At 31.7% G+C, this 15,843-nt stretch overlaps 2 protein-coding genes across 11 annotated transcripts; one reads left to right on the forward strand and one right to left on the reverse strand.

The window, feature by feature from the left end:
- Window positions 1-2,680: 2,680 nt before the first annotated feature.
- On the forward strand, window positions 2,681-6,131 carry LOC119637947 (eukaryotic peptide chain release factor subunit 1). 2 transcript variants are annotated; one of them, XM_038034418.1, is made up of 7 exons: window positions 2,681-2,915; window positions 3,171-3,346; window positions 3,416-3,885; window positions 3,952-4,107; window positions 4,491-4,688; window positions 4,749-4,896; window positions 5,685-6,131. In XM_038034418.1, the coding sequence occupies exons 1-7, from the start codon at window positions 2,830-2,832 to the stop codon at window positions 5,765-5,767; spliced, it is 1,317 nt and encodes a 438-aa protein (XP_037890346.1). In that variant the 5' UTR covers window positions 2,681-2,829; the 3' UTR covers window positions 5,768-6,131. The 2 variants fall into 2 exon arrangements, with proteins under 2 accessions (XP_037890346.1, XP_037890347.1); XM_038034419.1 differs by lacking the exon at window positions 5,685-6,131 and adding an exon at window positions 5,122-5,598.
- A 2,556-nt stretch (window positions 6,132-8,687) lies between these two features.
- On the reverse strand, window positions 8,688-14,187 carry LOC119637758 (neuronal membrane glycoprotein M6-a). Of its 9 annotated transcripts, none has more exons than XM_038034003.1 (7): window positions 13,745-14,187; window positions 13,504-13,682; window positions 12,439-13,241; window positions 11,274-11,433; window positions 11,018-11,177; window positions 10,815-10,959; window positions 8,688-10,754 (listed from the first exon to the last, which is right to left on the reverse strand). In XM_038034003.1, exons 3-7 carry the CDS (start codon window positions 12,644-12,646, stop codon window positions 10,477-10,479), a joined length of 951 nt encoding a protein of 316 aa, XP_037889931.1. In that variant the 5' UTR covers window positions 12,647-13,241; window positions 13,504-13,682; window positions 13,745-14,187; the 3' UTR covers window positions 8,688-10,476. The 9 variants fall into 9 exon arrangements, with proteins under 9 accessions (XP_037889931.1, XP_037889932.1, XP_037889936.1 ...); XM_038034004.1 differs by having other exon boundaries at window positions 12,439-13,244; XM_038034008.1 differs by having other exon boundaries at window positions 12,439-13,006; window positions 13,060-13,682.
- Between the last annotated feature and the right edge of the window lie 1,656 nt (window positions 14,188-15,843).

The raw sequence follows: 15,843 nt of genomic DNA on the forward strand, positions 1-15,843 counted from the left end.
TACATTAGCTTCTATGTTTGTAGCCATAACAAGTGAAACTATGAGAAATAAGAAGACTCTGATGCTGCCTGTCACCTACTTTTAATTCGAACAAATATATAAACACCTCTACTATCTCTTGCCAATGGGCATTTTTAAATTACTTTTCAGCAGTATTATAAATTCTGAAGCTGATATTGTAAAGATTTAAATATGGCGAAAGAAAACTAGTTCCTTAACAGAGCCACATCTATTTTAGTTAAACGAACAATACGTAATCATACACGCATCTTATAACTAATCTATCTGCCTGGGGGGCCTATTAGGCAACGGATCTAGGCCAACAACTCAATAGTCATATGTTCAAGTCTTAACTACGGTAGAGTTTACAATAAAGCCGATGGCCTTAGATGCTAGTGATTTAAGACTTTAAGGATTTGTTTTTCTGACTAAATTTCGTAGAAACGAAGTAGCACTTTGTGGAAAGTTTAAGACGTAAAAGTGTCAGATGGACAAAGAAATGCATAAATTCACTCTAAACCTTAGGCGGGCCAATACTGTAAATGCGAAGTGTTACCCTTACTCTTGCAGGTAAAGCAACAAATGTATTGATCTCTAGAGTTTTGTTCAGGATAAAATAAATTATCGCTAAAAAAACCACAAATTTGTGGAATTTTATGCAAACGTACGTGACAAGTTCGCCATTTTTTTCGAAGTGTGTAATGTACTGTTGAAAAAAGTTGCCAAATTGCTGTAACTATACTCCTGTCGCCATTCTTTTCAATTTACTGCTACGTAGTAGTTGTGGATAAATTCCTATAGTTTTTATAAAAATTTGTGTTTCTCATAGGAATGTATTTGGTATATAAAAAACAGTTTCTATAAGCGAAAAGAATTTTCTTTTCTATGTTGTTTGTCAAGAAAAGTTCACTTTTTGTCTTTATCTAGCCTAAGGACCAGGTCACTTTCGATTCTTTTTAAATGGAAAAACCGATTCTTATGCGCAACAAGCGCAAAAGTGATGGTGCAATTTCTCCCATAATACACTACTAAAGGAGCAACGCGGGTGGTCCGAAAACTCATCTTTCAACACCTAAACGATGAATCCTGTCAAGTGCTACCTGTGAGATTTCAAATACAAGCGAATTCTCTGAACACATCATCTTACGATGTCATAAATTTGATAGTAATAAAGAATCTTTCAACCTTTTTACATGATATAATAAACATTTTGATCTTTTTGACGCGCGGAATGAGGATTAATTTGAGGAACTAACTTACTTTACCAAAATAGCAAATAACTTTTTTTATATCAGCTGTAATTTTTTTCTATTCTTTACTCCTAATTTTTTATATTAACATCAATCCAACATCAGATTTTTGTTTTTTTTCCTTAAGTAAGGTTTTCTTAACTTTATCTTAAAATGAATCTACTGCAGCCAAATTTTGCAACATTAAGTTTACGTCGTTACGTTTTTGTATATCGCATCAGCCACCGTGATATACAAGACATTAAGTCTTAATCTATTAAAAACAATACGTTCGTCTATTTAAAATACATGAAGATGTTAAATATTTATGGTCAGGCAAGATTATATTTATTGTCGATTAAGATTTAGCGAAAAGAATCTTCTCATATGAATATCACGATGTTCCAGAGCAGATGAGCTTGGAGAAAAGGCTAACACTTCGGTATTTCTAAAAAACCAGTCAATTATCTAACGTTATTATTTATCGTAGCTGAAGAACGAATTTAAGTTTGCTATAAAGTGCTGCAATATTATTTAAATAATATATGCTTTGAAATTTTTACTCACGGCAACACCACTGATTAATCATAAATTTCTTTTTCATCAACGTTGCACATGTATTGAGAAGTCAAAAAATTGCTTCTCCTTGCTGAGTTAAATATTTTCCGTTTTCAATATATAGTTTCACACAACGTTGCACATTAGGCGAGTACGAATTATTTGCATTTGTCCATTTTTATTTAAAATTGTAAATATAAGTTTATATAATAATTACAAAAATTGGTAAATTGTTTGCAATAATTGTTGTAAAAAATTAAACATACAGCATATATAAAAGCACATCAGTGACCTGCTATTTAACAATATAATTCAATTCATAATCACACGTTGCTTTGTTGGTAATCGTGAATGCCACGAACCAACTTATGTGAAAAGTAAAAAAAAAAAGAATAGACGTAGACAAAAAGACGTTTTTGTAACGGTGTAAAATAAAAGAATTTGACGCGATCGTTAGAATAATTGGGCTGACTCTCCCACAAAAATTTTTTGTTAAATTCCAGGTGAAGTTTTATGTATCTACAGATTAGGCGGAAAAAACGTCATCGTAGTGTTAAAAGTCGATTATATTTCAGTTCTTGGCAATAATGTAATGTACATGATTTTTTCTCTTCCGTTGGGGTTATACAAATTTGGTATTTGATATTCGATTTGCATATGTTTTACGCACCCATTGTGTACTATAATTAATTTTTAAGAATAAGTTTTCATCCGTAAAAGAAGATTCTTAAAAAAAAGGTGAAAAGAGCTGCTCTCTGCAGAGAGCAAAAAGAAAAATTATTCAAAATACTAATTTTAACAATGATTGTTTTGCCTCCTATTGTTGACGCTTACATAGGTACAAATTAACCTCAGTTAACACAGCCTTTGGGTTCAATTGTATCTCTTTATAGGGTCACAAAAAACATCGATCAAAGGCAATAGTCGAAAAACAAGGGAGCGTGATTGGTCAGATAGAAAGAAGTACATCAAAAACGCAAAGCGGAGGTAAAGCGTTAAGAAAGACAGATTTCAATATTTCGAAGAACTTAAAGGAGCAACCATGTCTGGGGAAGAAACGTCTGCAGATCGTAATGTTGAAATTTGGAAAATAAAAAAACTCATTAAGAGTCTTGAAATGGCTCGGGGGTAAGTTGTTATCTACACTAGTATCAATTAAGCACATTTGCTCTGAAATTTTTTTAGAAAATAATAGTATCGTTGTACTAAGAAATTATTGGAGATGTTTTTACGAAAACAATTGCAAAAACGACGATAGTCGAATAATCCGTCGAAGAATGTCTTTGTTTATAAATAATTTGCGAACCTTTTAAAACTATTAGCGAAAAATATTTTTTTGCAACATCAAATAAATTCAAACTAATTCATATAATTCTTTTTTAGTAATGGAACCAGCATGATTTCCTTAATAATACCTCCAAAGGATCAAATATCTCGAGTCAGCAAGATGTTGGCCGACGAATTTGGAACGGCATCCAACATTAAGTCGCGCGTAAATCGTTTATCTGTGCTCGGAGCTATTACGTCTGTACAACATAGACTGAAATTGTACACCAAAGGTAGTCAGTTTGCAATTGAATGCCTCTATCAAAGAAAAAAAATGAAAATTTGCGATTACCCTTTTACAGTGCCTCCCAATGGTTTGGTTATTTACTGTGGTACAATTGTAACCGAAGAAGGTAAAGAGAAAAAGGTTAACATTGACTTTGAGCCTTTTAAGCCTATAAATACATCGTTGTACTTGTGTGACAATAAATTTCATACCGAAGCTCTCACTGCACTGCTGGCTGATGATAATAAGTTTGGTTTTATCGTTATGGATGGTAATGGCGCCCTGTTCGGTACATTACAGGGCAACACACGAGAGGTGTTGCATAAATTCACAGTCGACCTACCTAAAAAACATGGTCGTGGTGGTCAATCAGCTCTGCGTTTTGCCCGCTTGCGTATGGAGAAACGTCATAACTACGTGCGTAAAGTTGCGGAGGTGGCAACGCAACTGTTTATTACAAATGACAAACCTAACATCGCGGGGCTAATACTCGCAGGCAGTGCGGACTTCAAAACTGAACTAAGTCAGTCAGATATGTTTGACCCAGTAAGTTGGGACAAAATTTTTGTCCAATTCTAAACACATTTTACAAGCTAATTAATTTCTGCTTAGAGATTACAATCTAAAGTAATTAAACTTGTGGATGTTTCTTATGGTGGAGAAAATGGCTTTAATCAAGCAATCGAGCTGGCAGCTGAATCACTGCAAAATGTAAAATTTATCCAAGAAAAAAAACTAATTGGACGCTACTTTGATGAAATATCTCAGGTTAGCAATAGAGTAGTCGTTAATCCAAATTTAGTTGTTATGCCCACCTCTGAAGAATTAGGATCTATCAACCGTGTATAACACCAAAAGGTACATATCAGAGATCAATTGGTAAAATTATATCCGTCTTTGTTCAAGTCAGAAAAATTGAGATGTATCGTACAACCGATTGTATCGATTCCACAGATCAAATGTCATCGTAAGAAATTACTGTTTCTTTTTGTTTCAAAAATCAGGGTGAAAATTGTGTCGATTGACTGACTTGTAGATGATTAGAATTAACAAAGCGTTTTAGTAACTATATATGGTTGAGGTGGGCGGAGGGTATTGACGATTTGCCTTAAAGTGAATCAGCTATTGTTACATTTCACATTTGTTTAAAGGATACTGGAAAATATTGCTTCGGAGTGGAAGACACCTTGCGTGCTTTGGAATTGGGCTCCGTAGAAACACTGATTTGTTGGGAGAACTTGGACATTCAACGTTATGTTTTAAAGAACCATGCCAACTCAACATCAACCACAGTATTACATCTGACGCCCGAGCAAGAAAAAGACAAAACCCACTTTACAGATAAAGAAGTAAAGTGATATTAAGTCAAAAATAAAAAAAAATTTACTTATATTCTTGCATTGTTATAGACTGGAGTCGAAATGGAACTTATAGAATCGCAGCCATTATTAGAATGGTTGGCGAATAACTATAAATCATTTGGCGCTACACTCGAAATTATTACAGATAAGTCTCAGGAGGGCAGTCAATTTGTAAGAGGATTTGGTGGTATTGGTGGTGAGTTAAAAAGCAAAAAAATAATAAATTAAGAGAAAAAAAAATTTGAACGTAGTTCCTTTTCACGAATTGCTAACTAATTATTTAGTGAAGCTAAATGAATATTTTTCCTTTTCTTCTTTTCGTTATTAATACGCTGCCATATGTTAAACTTATTTTGGGCTTTTACGATTCCATATTATATCACTCTACGAAAATATATGCTACCTTATGTATCAACGCTAGGTATTTTACGCTATAAAGTAGATTTTCAATCATTGCAAGCCGACGAACCGCTGGAAGATGTCGATCTTGATGATTATTAAATGTGTCTATTATGAGAAAAAAGTTCAAATTTATTATACAGTCATACCGTTCATAATATGTTTGATTAGGGATTCACTGTTAAGATTGTAGGAAGAAATTAAAACCAGTGATTTACGTACACGCATTCTTACACACACATATACATACATAAATACACGCTATTCCAAATTACTATTTTCTTCAAAGTTCATAAACTTTGTATTATACGCCACATAATTAGCAGCATTACTTAATCTTGAGCGTAGATAGTGAACGCTTGGACAAAATTGTAAGAAGCATTGTGAATAAATTGAATTATGTTTCATTGCACAATTATTCCATTAACGATAAAAATTTTTTAATTGTGTTTCTTCATTAATTCTTCCAATTCTTTTATAATTATCATTTTTCTCTTTTAAGCATTTTTTTTTATTTTCTTCATAAGATATTTTAAGTTGTTTTATTTCATTTCATTTTATTATTTCTTTCTCATTTTTCGATAGGGATATTGCGTTACAAAGTGGATTTTCAGAGTATGCAGCTGGATGAATTGGACAACGAAGATTTCGATTTAGATGATTATTAGACAATTCCTGTCTTGTACCCACATACCTCATCTATCTATTAATATATCCACCAACCCCACACCCACCTCTCCGAATCCTATCCACACCTCACACATTGCTCAACGTCAGCATCTAAATGAGTCCAATTTTGTGTTTATATTTATCAATGTAGTTAATTATATAACTCATAATTGAAAAGAAAGTGCTGCCTAATATACATCAAGGGTCAGAAGTACACATTTTTATATGAGAGCAATTAAAATCCTGTTCACATTTCAAAACAGTTATAGGAAAAATTGAGGGCAATCCACATGTGTGTAAAGGCTGAAAACGGTCATTACTATTACAAGCCTGTGTTGCAACCAAGGTTTTCCAACAGTTATAAACTTGAATGACTAAATATGCACACATAATAAATAATAATAACGTTGTTTACAAAACCATAATATATTAAAAACAATTAGAAATTATAATTATATTAATAATAAAAATTATAAAAACAACAAATCTGACGAGAATTTTATTTTTGCAAATTGCAAGAATTGCAAGAAGATTTATAAATTGTACATATGGTATGCATGCTGCGATATATACTCTCGAACTAAGATCGCGTAATACACTGCAATACAAATTTAAAATTACTCACAAATATATTTAGTACTATTGTGCATAACGAATAAGAAATTAAATGGTGATCGTGCAGAAATAAATAACTAACACTAAGATTTCAAATTTCGAATGAATTTAGGAGGTTGCAATGGTATTGTAGCTATTGAAAAATATTCTGTTTCGTGTTCGATACACAAATCTAGCAAAATTCATCAAAAGTCTGTGAAAAAACTATCAAAAACTGTAAATGAAATTAAATTGTCATGTTTCCAATAACTTGTAATTTTTAAGGGGACGCAGTCAAAATGTCAGTAAAGTTGAACAAAGGTTTGCTAACGTTATGTGAGCACTGACTATCTGTGAGGTTATTTAGGAGGACATTAACATTTTTACGGTTTATAAGCGGATCATAGCCATCTTTGCAAGTTTGATACTGCACTATGATAAAAACAGCAGAACACTGTTAAGAATAGATGTGTGTAAAACTTCTAGCAGTTTATAAAGAAAATTCATAAGTCTGCTGATAAGGAAATTCGAAACTAAAAAAAATTTGATTAGTGGGTTGACTAGCACTACATTTGCAAATTTTTGTTATTTTTAAAATCTCTCTCTGTCTCTGTCTTTCACTCTCTCTGCATGCAGAAATTGCTTAGATTGTCCAATTGTCTTGTTGGATAAGATATGCCGAAAGAATATAGCGGTAACTGATATGGGAAAAAAACGTTTTTTAAAATATTGAAAGTTTTATTAATTTTTTCTTTCTGAAATTTTTTTAGATCACCTATTCGCCCATCTTTTTGACGGACGCAAGTAAAATTAAACTAGTATGCATCAGCTATAGTAAGCTCCAATCTTACCTGATCTATATATTTTTCAGCAGAAATGTAGTGTGGCTATTTATATTCCCAATAAATTCATTTTCGATATCGAAATCAATTTTTGTTGCATGCGAAAGTCCTACTGACCACGGAACATATAGAGGACATTACAGGCGGAATTGTCATGAATTAAATATCTAACACGTTCCTGATGATTCAACGCTACTATCCTGTTTGTGATAAACAAGCTCTCAGCAATTGCTGATATATGCATCGTTTTCATTCGGCAGTGAAAAGTTCTTCAGCAAGAAGTTCTTATTTTTTGAGGCTTTTTTTTTGAGAAACTTATGTACCCCTGTAATAATACATCCCTTTTAAAAATGTTTAAGCGGGTTTTAATCGTGATCAAAAATACTTACGTAAGTGCATGGAAGAACGAAGTAAAGAAATAACTTAAATAATTTTTTATATATAAACTACATACCTTTTATTTATATTTCAAAAAAAATTGTACATGTGTATAATGTTAGACATGAGTTAAAGGGTAGCTTCTTTTCATACAAAAATATGTATGTACGTAAGTGTATAATGTAAATAATTTGTTAGAAAAGGGATTTGTTTTTAAAAATTACAGAATTAATATAATGTAGATTTTTAAAAATTTGTAAGAGCTCTAATATATTAAAAGTAATAGGGTTTTGATTCGCTAGTATATACAAATCTCTGCTTTCGAAAAAATTGTACTTATTTTAGACGTCTCGTTTTAATTGCGTTGGCAGTATAAAAATATATGGATTTTTAAATGTTACAATGATCCTTTTGAATTGATGTCATTGCCGAAAATGTTGAAAACAGCGTTAAGGTAATCAAATTGACTAATTGATTGTGATTGCTTTAGCGACATACAAAATTCCTCATACATCGAACAAAGTAAGCTTGACCCCTTTACTGGGTTGTCAAACATCTTGAATATTTTTTGTTAATTGTGCGCCTATCAGTCGGTAATGAAACGCCAAACGTACGCTCCATAACTAAAACTTTAAGAAAGCTTGAGTAAATATTGAAATCTCAATTTCGCACTGATTGAGTTTTTTGGATGGTGCAACAACATTCCGTTTGGATCCAAAGCTAGGGCATTCATTTGTCAGATGTTTTTTTTATTTCTTTCTAAGACGACCAAACATTATGTTTAATTATTACATAAGGACAGGCAAGATATATTTGTTTAAATTGTCAGATAACTTTAGGACATTCTTAGTTTATGTTTCCATCGATAGTGTTAAGCAAAATTTCCCGATTAGAAAATATGAATTGCTATAGATTAGCCACAGTTTTTAATCATACTTAAAAACGAAATCCATTGCTTGAGAAGTATAAGGAAATAACTTGGACTACTTTTTTAACACCCGTCACTAATTTAAATGAAAACATTATTGATTTGGTACGATTAAGAATAAATACATAAGAATTATGTTATATATATATATATATATATATATATATATTCACATAAATTTAAAAAAAAGTGTATATATATATATATATCGTATATGTATATATGTATGTTATGCAATATATATTGTATGAATTGTAAGACAAAGCGAAAATCTATTAATACAATGTAATGTACGATACTTATAATCGTATTTTTAACGGCATTTAAAACAAGAAAATATTATCTGCTTGCAAAAATTATGATCAGAGTTTTCTACAGCTAAAAATGACAAAGAAATGGGAAATAACAGGATACCTAACGCTTGAGTTCGATGGTTTTGACTTTCCTCTACACAAAATAATACTTTTCCATTTAATATTATTTATTTATTCAGCATGCGCCGACTCTAATCAAGGAGCGCTCAAAATTCTTCTTCCAAATTCATTACTTTTCTTGTTTACTTCACGAAATCTGCTGCCGAAGTTCATCAAACACGTCTACAGACTTATGACGATACTGCTCTATCATATCCCAGTTGTCAGTTTTGGTTTCAGCAGTTTAGAAGTGACGATATGAATTGATTGAAAATGCCATTTTTTAGGCACTTATTAGAAAAGTTGTCCACGATACACTGTTGTAGCTCCAATGGGAAATTCTGCCACACCCAGTGTACTCATTAGGTATGGTACCTTCTAATTAGCACTTCAGATCGGTGCAGCATGGCTTGGCTGGCAGGTGGGTTCGCGATGTTGAAGAAGTGCGACAACCGGTAGGTGGGCGAATTACTGCCAAACCAATATAAGTTCTTTCGACACGATATCATCATATACGGTAAAATCTTGTAGAAAATGATGACAAATATTTTGGTTAATATACATTGTACCGATTTTTCGCAATAAATGCCTTTTTCAAGTGGAAAAATGATCGAAATTTTTGCAAGCACCTAATATTTAAATGTGAGTCTTAGTTATGTAGAGATTTTAGATAATTTTGATTGCATCTTTGGGCCAGTTAGGGTTATTTTCGAACTTGAAATGCGCGTTTAATAAGGAAACAACGATTATTTTCAATGTCAATTTTTTTGCTAAGACTCATACCTATGATTACATTCAGTTATTTTTCTTTTTTTAAGCGAGAGACCAAATTTGTTCACCTAGAAAGAGATTTGAAATTGTTATGATTTTAAAAAATAAACGTTTCTAAATGGATTCTAATGTTCACGATGATGAAAATACGTAGAGGCGTTTCCGCGTACTCTACTCGCTAGAATTACAATTTATGTCTTGCATTGCGCATAATGAATAACGATGATTTTTAGCAGAAGCTTTTTCCTCATGCCAGGTTCTTGATAATAATTTGATTCTTTTTTCAAATCCATTTCCTCCTAAGACCTAAAATCCCAATATTCGAAATAAGAATTTGAAAAGAAACTTAAATTACATACCAAAGTCTTATGCTTTGTCTTAATTAATATTGAAGACGATAGAAGCGATCCTTTATTTACATTTAGTGAATTTCAGTCACACAACAAAAAGTAAATAAAGAATAACTTTCCTTTTGTTTTCTTTTTGTTTGATATAAAATTAAAAGGAGTCATTTTGAGCGTAGCATGCATGTCCGTATTTAAATTTATAAATATATATAAAATATATCTGTGAATATATATGTAAATAATAGTAGCCTAAAAGCTATCAATGCATTCAATATTAAAACAAGGGGCGGTAAAAAGTAGTAATAATACTTCGTATATAAACTTAAGTACAAGGTTAGTATAAACAACTAAAAGCAGCATTGATATTTATTCCCATTAGAAATAAAGGTTGATTTATTTTTCTTTAAGCTCAAAATGAATCCTTTGAAATATGTCCTAGAAACGATCCTTAGAAGCAGCTGTAAATTCAAGCTCGTTTAAGTTCTGTATTTCCTGAAGTTCTTGAAATTTCTCATGATCGCGTATATGAGCATAATTTGCAGATAAGCACATTAGGTAATGGACCAAGCTAAGAATCACCAGCAACACTGCTAAAGTCGCTAATATAAACATGACCTCGGCGTTTTCAACACCGTCTTTACAAAATGCTTTGATTTCATATTTTTCACAGATTTTTAAATCCTCCTGCTTAATGTTCGCTGGGAAAATGAAATCTAACAAAAGAAAAAAAGAATTGCTTTCAAAAACTCTTTCTCTATTTGCTGTATACGTACGAAATTGAGTCAAATCTATACAACTTAAAGAACGTTCAACGCTCGAGCACATACTCCAAAACATGGTATAAACAAAAGTGCACACCACTAAAAAGCATAATATACATGTCCAGAGAAAGTTTAGCACGTAAGTTAAACCCATAAGCTGTAACATATACAAAAATGAAAAAACTTTCCTTTTACGAACTTCATTTGTTACATACTACTGCGCATGATATACGGCCGCCGACTCGCGAACGCCATGCTCGATAAACTTTGTAACGTGTTGCTCCAGTTGCTAGAAAACCAATGAATAAAATCATAAAACCCAATGCTGCCATACCGGCCGCAATAATTACAAATATCATTTGTACTGCTTCTATCCTGTGGAAAGAAAATAGGCTTATTGCAACTACTTCAAATTTTTTTGCGATTTTATTACTTAGACATTTGTATATATATATATATATATGTGTTTACCATATCAAACGCAAATGGAATACTTGATCCATCATAATAACTGTTAAAGAGGCTCCTCGATACATGGTGCCACAAAATATGCCCACGCCCAGTAAACACATTAGCGTCGCAATAACCGTAGCGTACGGTATACGCGCCATGCATGATCGACAAAAATCTCCTAAAAGCAATCGAAACAAAAAGATCATCAATCTGCTTCTTAATACCATTATATTATTTGCAACTTGGCATACATTTTTTGACGTGGAGCGGTTCTTAAATAAGTGAAAGCATTTGCACGGATTAAATTGGTAAAAAATCAAGGGCATTGATTATCTATTTTATTTAATTTGCCTCAGAGGAGCTGCAATTCATGGCAACTCTCAGGATTGAAAGCAATGTCGAATTATTTTTGTAAAATTAATCAAAGTTACTTCCCTCTAAAATAATTTCATACACAAACAAACAATAATAGAACAGTGAGTAACGACCAAATGACAACATGGTATTAATCAAAGTTACTCACCTAACTCTCTTAATGAATTATTTTGACTTAACATGTTCCCCGAAAACAATTCTATTCACTTTGGCAATTCATCTACAATGCTCTGCTCAACAAACTATACGCGACTAATTTTCAATTTTTAAATGTTTTTGTCTAAATGGTTTTTTTTAAGTTACCTTTTATAGAACTTATCCGTGTAGAAATAAAGTTAGGTAATTTCTATTATATATTATATATAAGGATTTTTGTACTTCTTGCTTTAAAAAGAATTATATTTGTTGCTTAATCTATTCACTTTCTTCCCCGAGCTAAAGCATTACGATAAAATCTTTTTTTAGGAATCGCAAGAAACTGACCTTTCTCTGCAGACTACTTACTGTCCGTAAGCGTTTAGAAGTCGCTACATGTTATCACCATTTAGTTATGCTTCCATGAGCAAGTAATTTGAATAACTGAGAAAAAACTTATGAGTCGAGGATAGTTCACGCATTTAAATCATAAAAAGTTAATAGATATTTATGGATATACATACTTATGTAAGTGAATGGATAGACAAATGTGAATTCTGCATGAATTACAACAAAATAAATTAGACTTAAACAAGTTTATGAGAAATGATTCTCTCTTTATGAAAGCACACAATTTTTATATGATAAAACGTAGAATTCTATTCAACCATACCTTCAGCACCGCGTTTATTATACCGATCCAGAATGTGAGTTGATTGATAAGCACTAGAGCGGTGATTACGAGCAACATTATCTATATTGCTGTTATACGCTCGAGTTGATACTCCACCATCTTCGAAATTCGTTTCAAGTAGAACCTCTTGATGTGGATCCTGCGATCGCTCGTGATAATTATAATTAGATGAAAATGTAGTGGCCATTACAATATTCCAAATTGTGGCAAGCTGGTACTGGAATGTTCAGGTGTGTTCCAAAATATGTGTGTATATAGGATCGCGGTGTTCGTTTTTTTTTCTTCTTTAATTGATTACGACATGTACGTGTTTTTATCAGTTGTGATACATACTTAAAAACGTTCTTTGTTTTGTCAATCGAAGCATGTTTTGCATATTGGAATATTTTAAAACTCCCATAATATAAACATTATATTAATATTAAATTAAATTGTAATCAGGCAAAATTCAATAAAAGTTATATAAATTTGATTTTTTCTTCACCTAAGATGGAGCTCTATTTGTATGTCTTACTAAAAGGAATTGTCTTTAGCATCTATTACACTCCTACCATAAAGAATAGATTACATTGTTCAAATGTTATATTTATGCACGCTTACTTCTTCATATGTTTTCTGTTCGCTGATCCAACGGTTTGCTATCTTAAAAATTTGTTCGAATAAACATGCTTGCCTTTATCAAGTTAAATTTTGAAAAGAAACCGGTTCAACTGGTCAAGTTTAACTTTTCTTTTGCAAATTTACTTCGTGCAGCAAACTGAGGATTGAACTTAGTCTTAACTCTACTGAAATGAAAAAATTGCCGAAATTTTAGAATCAAGTTCAAATCGATTCCAAGATTCCTATTAAAGAATACAAAATATATTGATATGGGTTTTATTCGCAATTACAAATAAATTGCACAAAAGTATGCTCTAATATATCTTGTATTCATGAATCTTCGTTTCTTTATGCAATCAAATAGCGAAGTGCAATTTTGATTTATTCCATATTTATTAAAGTATCATGCTTCAGCACACAACCTACAAATTTTTGTTACATTACATTTTAAATGGCTTAACAAGCAGAAGTCTAGAAAACAGACATGAACCAAGCCGGAAAATTTTCTATTTATGACAGATATAGAAGTTCGTAGATTGTTTAAGTCATACACTCCAGTTCAGCAAGTACATGTAGTTTGTTTGAGTTACCAAATATATGCGCAGAATTTGTAAAGCCTATTACTTGGAGCCATAGATCGCATTATGTTAGTGGGTAAACAAACAATAAACACATAGGCACTTACCCATTATTTACGTATATAGGTAAATTGTAGAGTTGGTTGCTAATTCAGTGCTTACGTAGAATATTTGTGAATTATGCTTTTTTTTTTCTTTTTTTTTTACTAAGATATATTTAAGTAAAATATTATTGCATTTTTCATAGGTCTTTATCAATTTCGCATATATGGCGGAGATTTTTTTGTTATTAATTCTCTTAATCGTAGAGTATAAAATTCTTCTCATCTATTTGAAAGCAAATCTACACTTTTTGCAATGTTATTTTCTAATGCCTTATAATTTAAGAATTTAATTTTTTTTTGTTTTATATTGTGTTAGACGTAGTGAAAAACATAATAAAAGCCTAAACTTTTAATAACACAAATAACACGTATGCAAATTAATTAAATAAATGAGTAACGAGTTGCCGATAGTTTTAATACAGTCCGGTTAGTAGCGAGTGCTAAATACACTGTAAAAAGTAATCATTCTCCGTTTATGAGTAAGAGAATGTGAATGCATCTTAGCAGAGTTTGCATGCGTTAGAGAAATAATTGTTAATAAGAAAATGAGATGGTAGGGAGGAAAGGATTTTACACAAACTCATTTGTATATAGACTGCTTATTTTCATTATTGTTTGCTATGAACTCGAGCGTTTCTTTCCGTTTAACGTCTATGTTGAGAGATATTGTTGTAGAAAAGCGAAGAAAATAATAAAGAACGCGAACCTCGCCTTATTAATAATTACACGAAAACCTTTAGATCAATATTTATTAAAGTTACCGAGTGTTCCCGCAATTATATGCCATAAGTCGAAATGGATTGGAGAATACTCTTTTATAAAATATAAGTTAAGCGAGGACCAATGCTCGCTTGTAACAAAACAGGTTAGGCAGTCCAAGGCGCCCAATTAAGCTTGTTAAAAGAAATCTTCTGGGATGGTTTAATGCTTTACAATATCGCTACTGGATTAGCAATAAACCTAATTGCAGATTAATATTTTATATAAACTTAATTCTGACAAAAAGTAAGCTTACGCTAACTTACTTACGCTAACTTATGACTTACATTACGCGCATAAATAAAAGCGCTATATTGCAATATATCCGGCTGGCGTACAATACTGAATTGCATGCGCGGCTTAGGATTCGTTTAACTTTTGCGCATGGATTGGTAATTCGAATTTACCAGTGTAGATCGTCACCACTAATGCTTGGCATTAAAATCATCCGCCATAATAAATTTTGCACCCAATTACCTAAAGAAATCATTATAATTATTGGATTTTAGTGAAAACCATGTAGGAAAATAAACTACAAATTTTGATATGAAAAATTTTTATATATGAAGGTCAAGTATGCATTTTTTTTTGATGCAAACGCTTTATGTTGCGAAGAATATGCCTGAAGGCTAAGGTGGCTGACATAATAAAACGTCATTCTTATATGGGGGTTTCAAATTTGCCGACTTTTTACAATACTTTATGGAAATTGACAAATCATACGGTTCTGCATATATACACACAACAAACAAAACAAAAAGGAAAGAAACGCACCAGAAGAAAAAGTTATAAATTCTTTTAAATTTTAAGGTTATTTGTCTAACTTAAGTTTATTTTACACTAATCTACACTTTTTTTTATCACGTAAATCGCAATTTTAGTTTTTACCATGCATTATTTCGTAAGAAATGAAAAACAAGCCATAAAGACTATTTATTTTAAAGTTAAAATATATTCACCAAATTGTTTTGTTAGAGAGGGGTGGATGGTAATTTTGAAATTATGGATCAATTAATACACAAAAAGGCTCTCAATGGTATCAACAAATTTAAGCAACAGATTATGAAGATTAATAAAATTGTAATTTTTTAGAAATTTGCTATTTATGCTTAAGTTGATTTCTTTATATTTGGTTCTAAGAGCAAATGTGTTTGTTTACGTTTTCATGTAAAACAATGCGCGGCTGCTCGTTGAGGTTTTTGTGTGAACACCTTCAAAGTTATTTGCGGTTTACTGAAGGTTAAATAATGCCAACGACTAAAACACGAATTGTGTCCAAACTTCACCCCTAAACCATTGAAAAGTCATATAGAGATACAGTTCGCTTTTACTAATTACATTTC

This window comes from Glossina fuscipes, unplaced genomic scaffold, assembly GCF_014805625.2.
Source record: "Glossina fuscipes isolate IAEA_lab_2018 unplaced genomic scaffold, Yale_Gfus_2 61, whole genome shotgun sequence".
Taxonomy (NCBI): domain Eukaryota; kingdom Metazoa; phylum Arthropoda; class Insecta; order Diptera; family Glossinidae; genus Glossina; species Glossina fuscipes.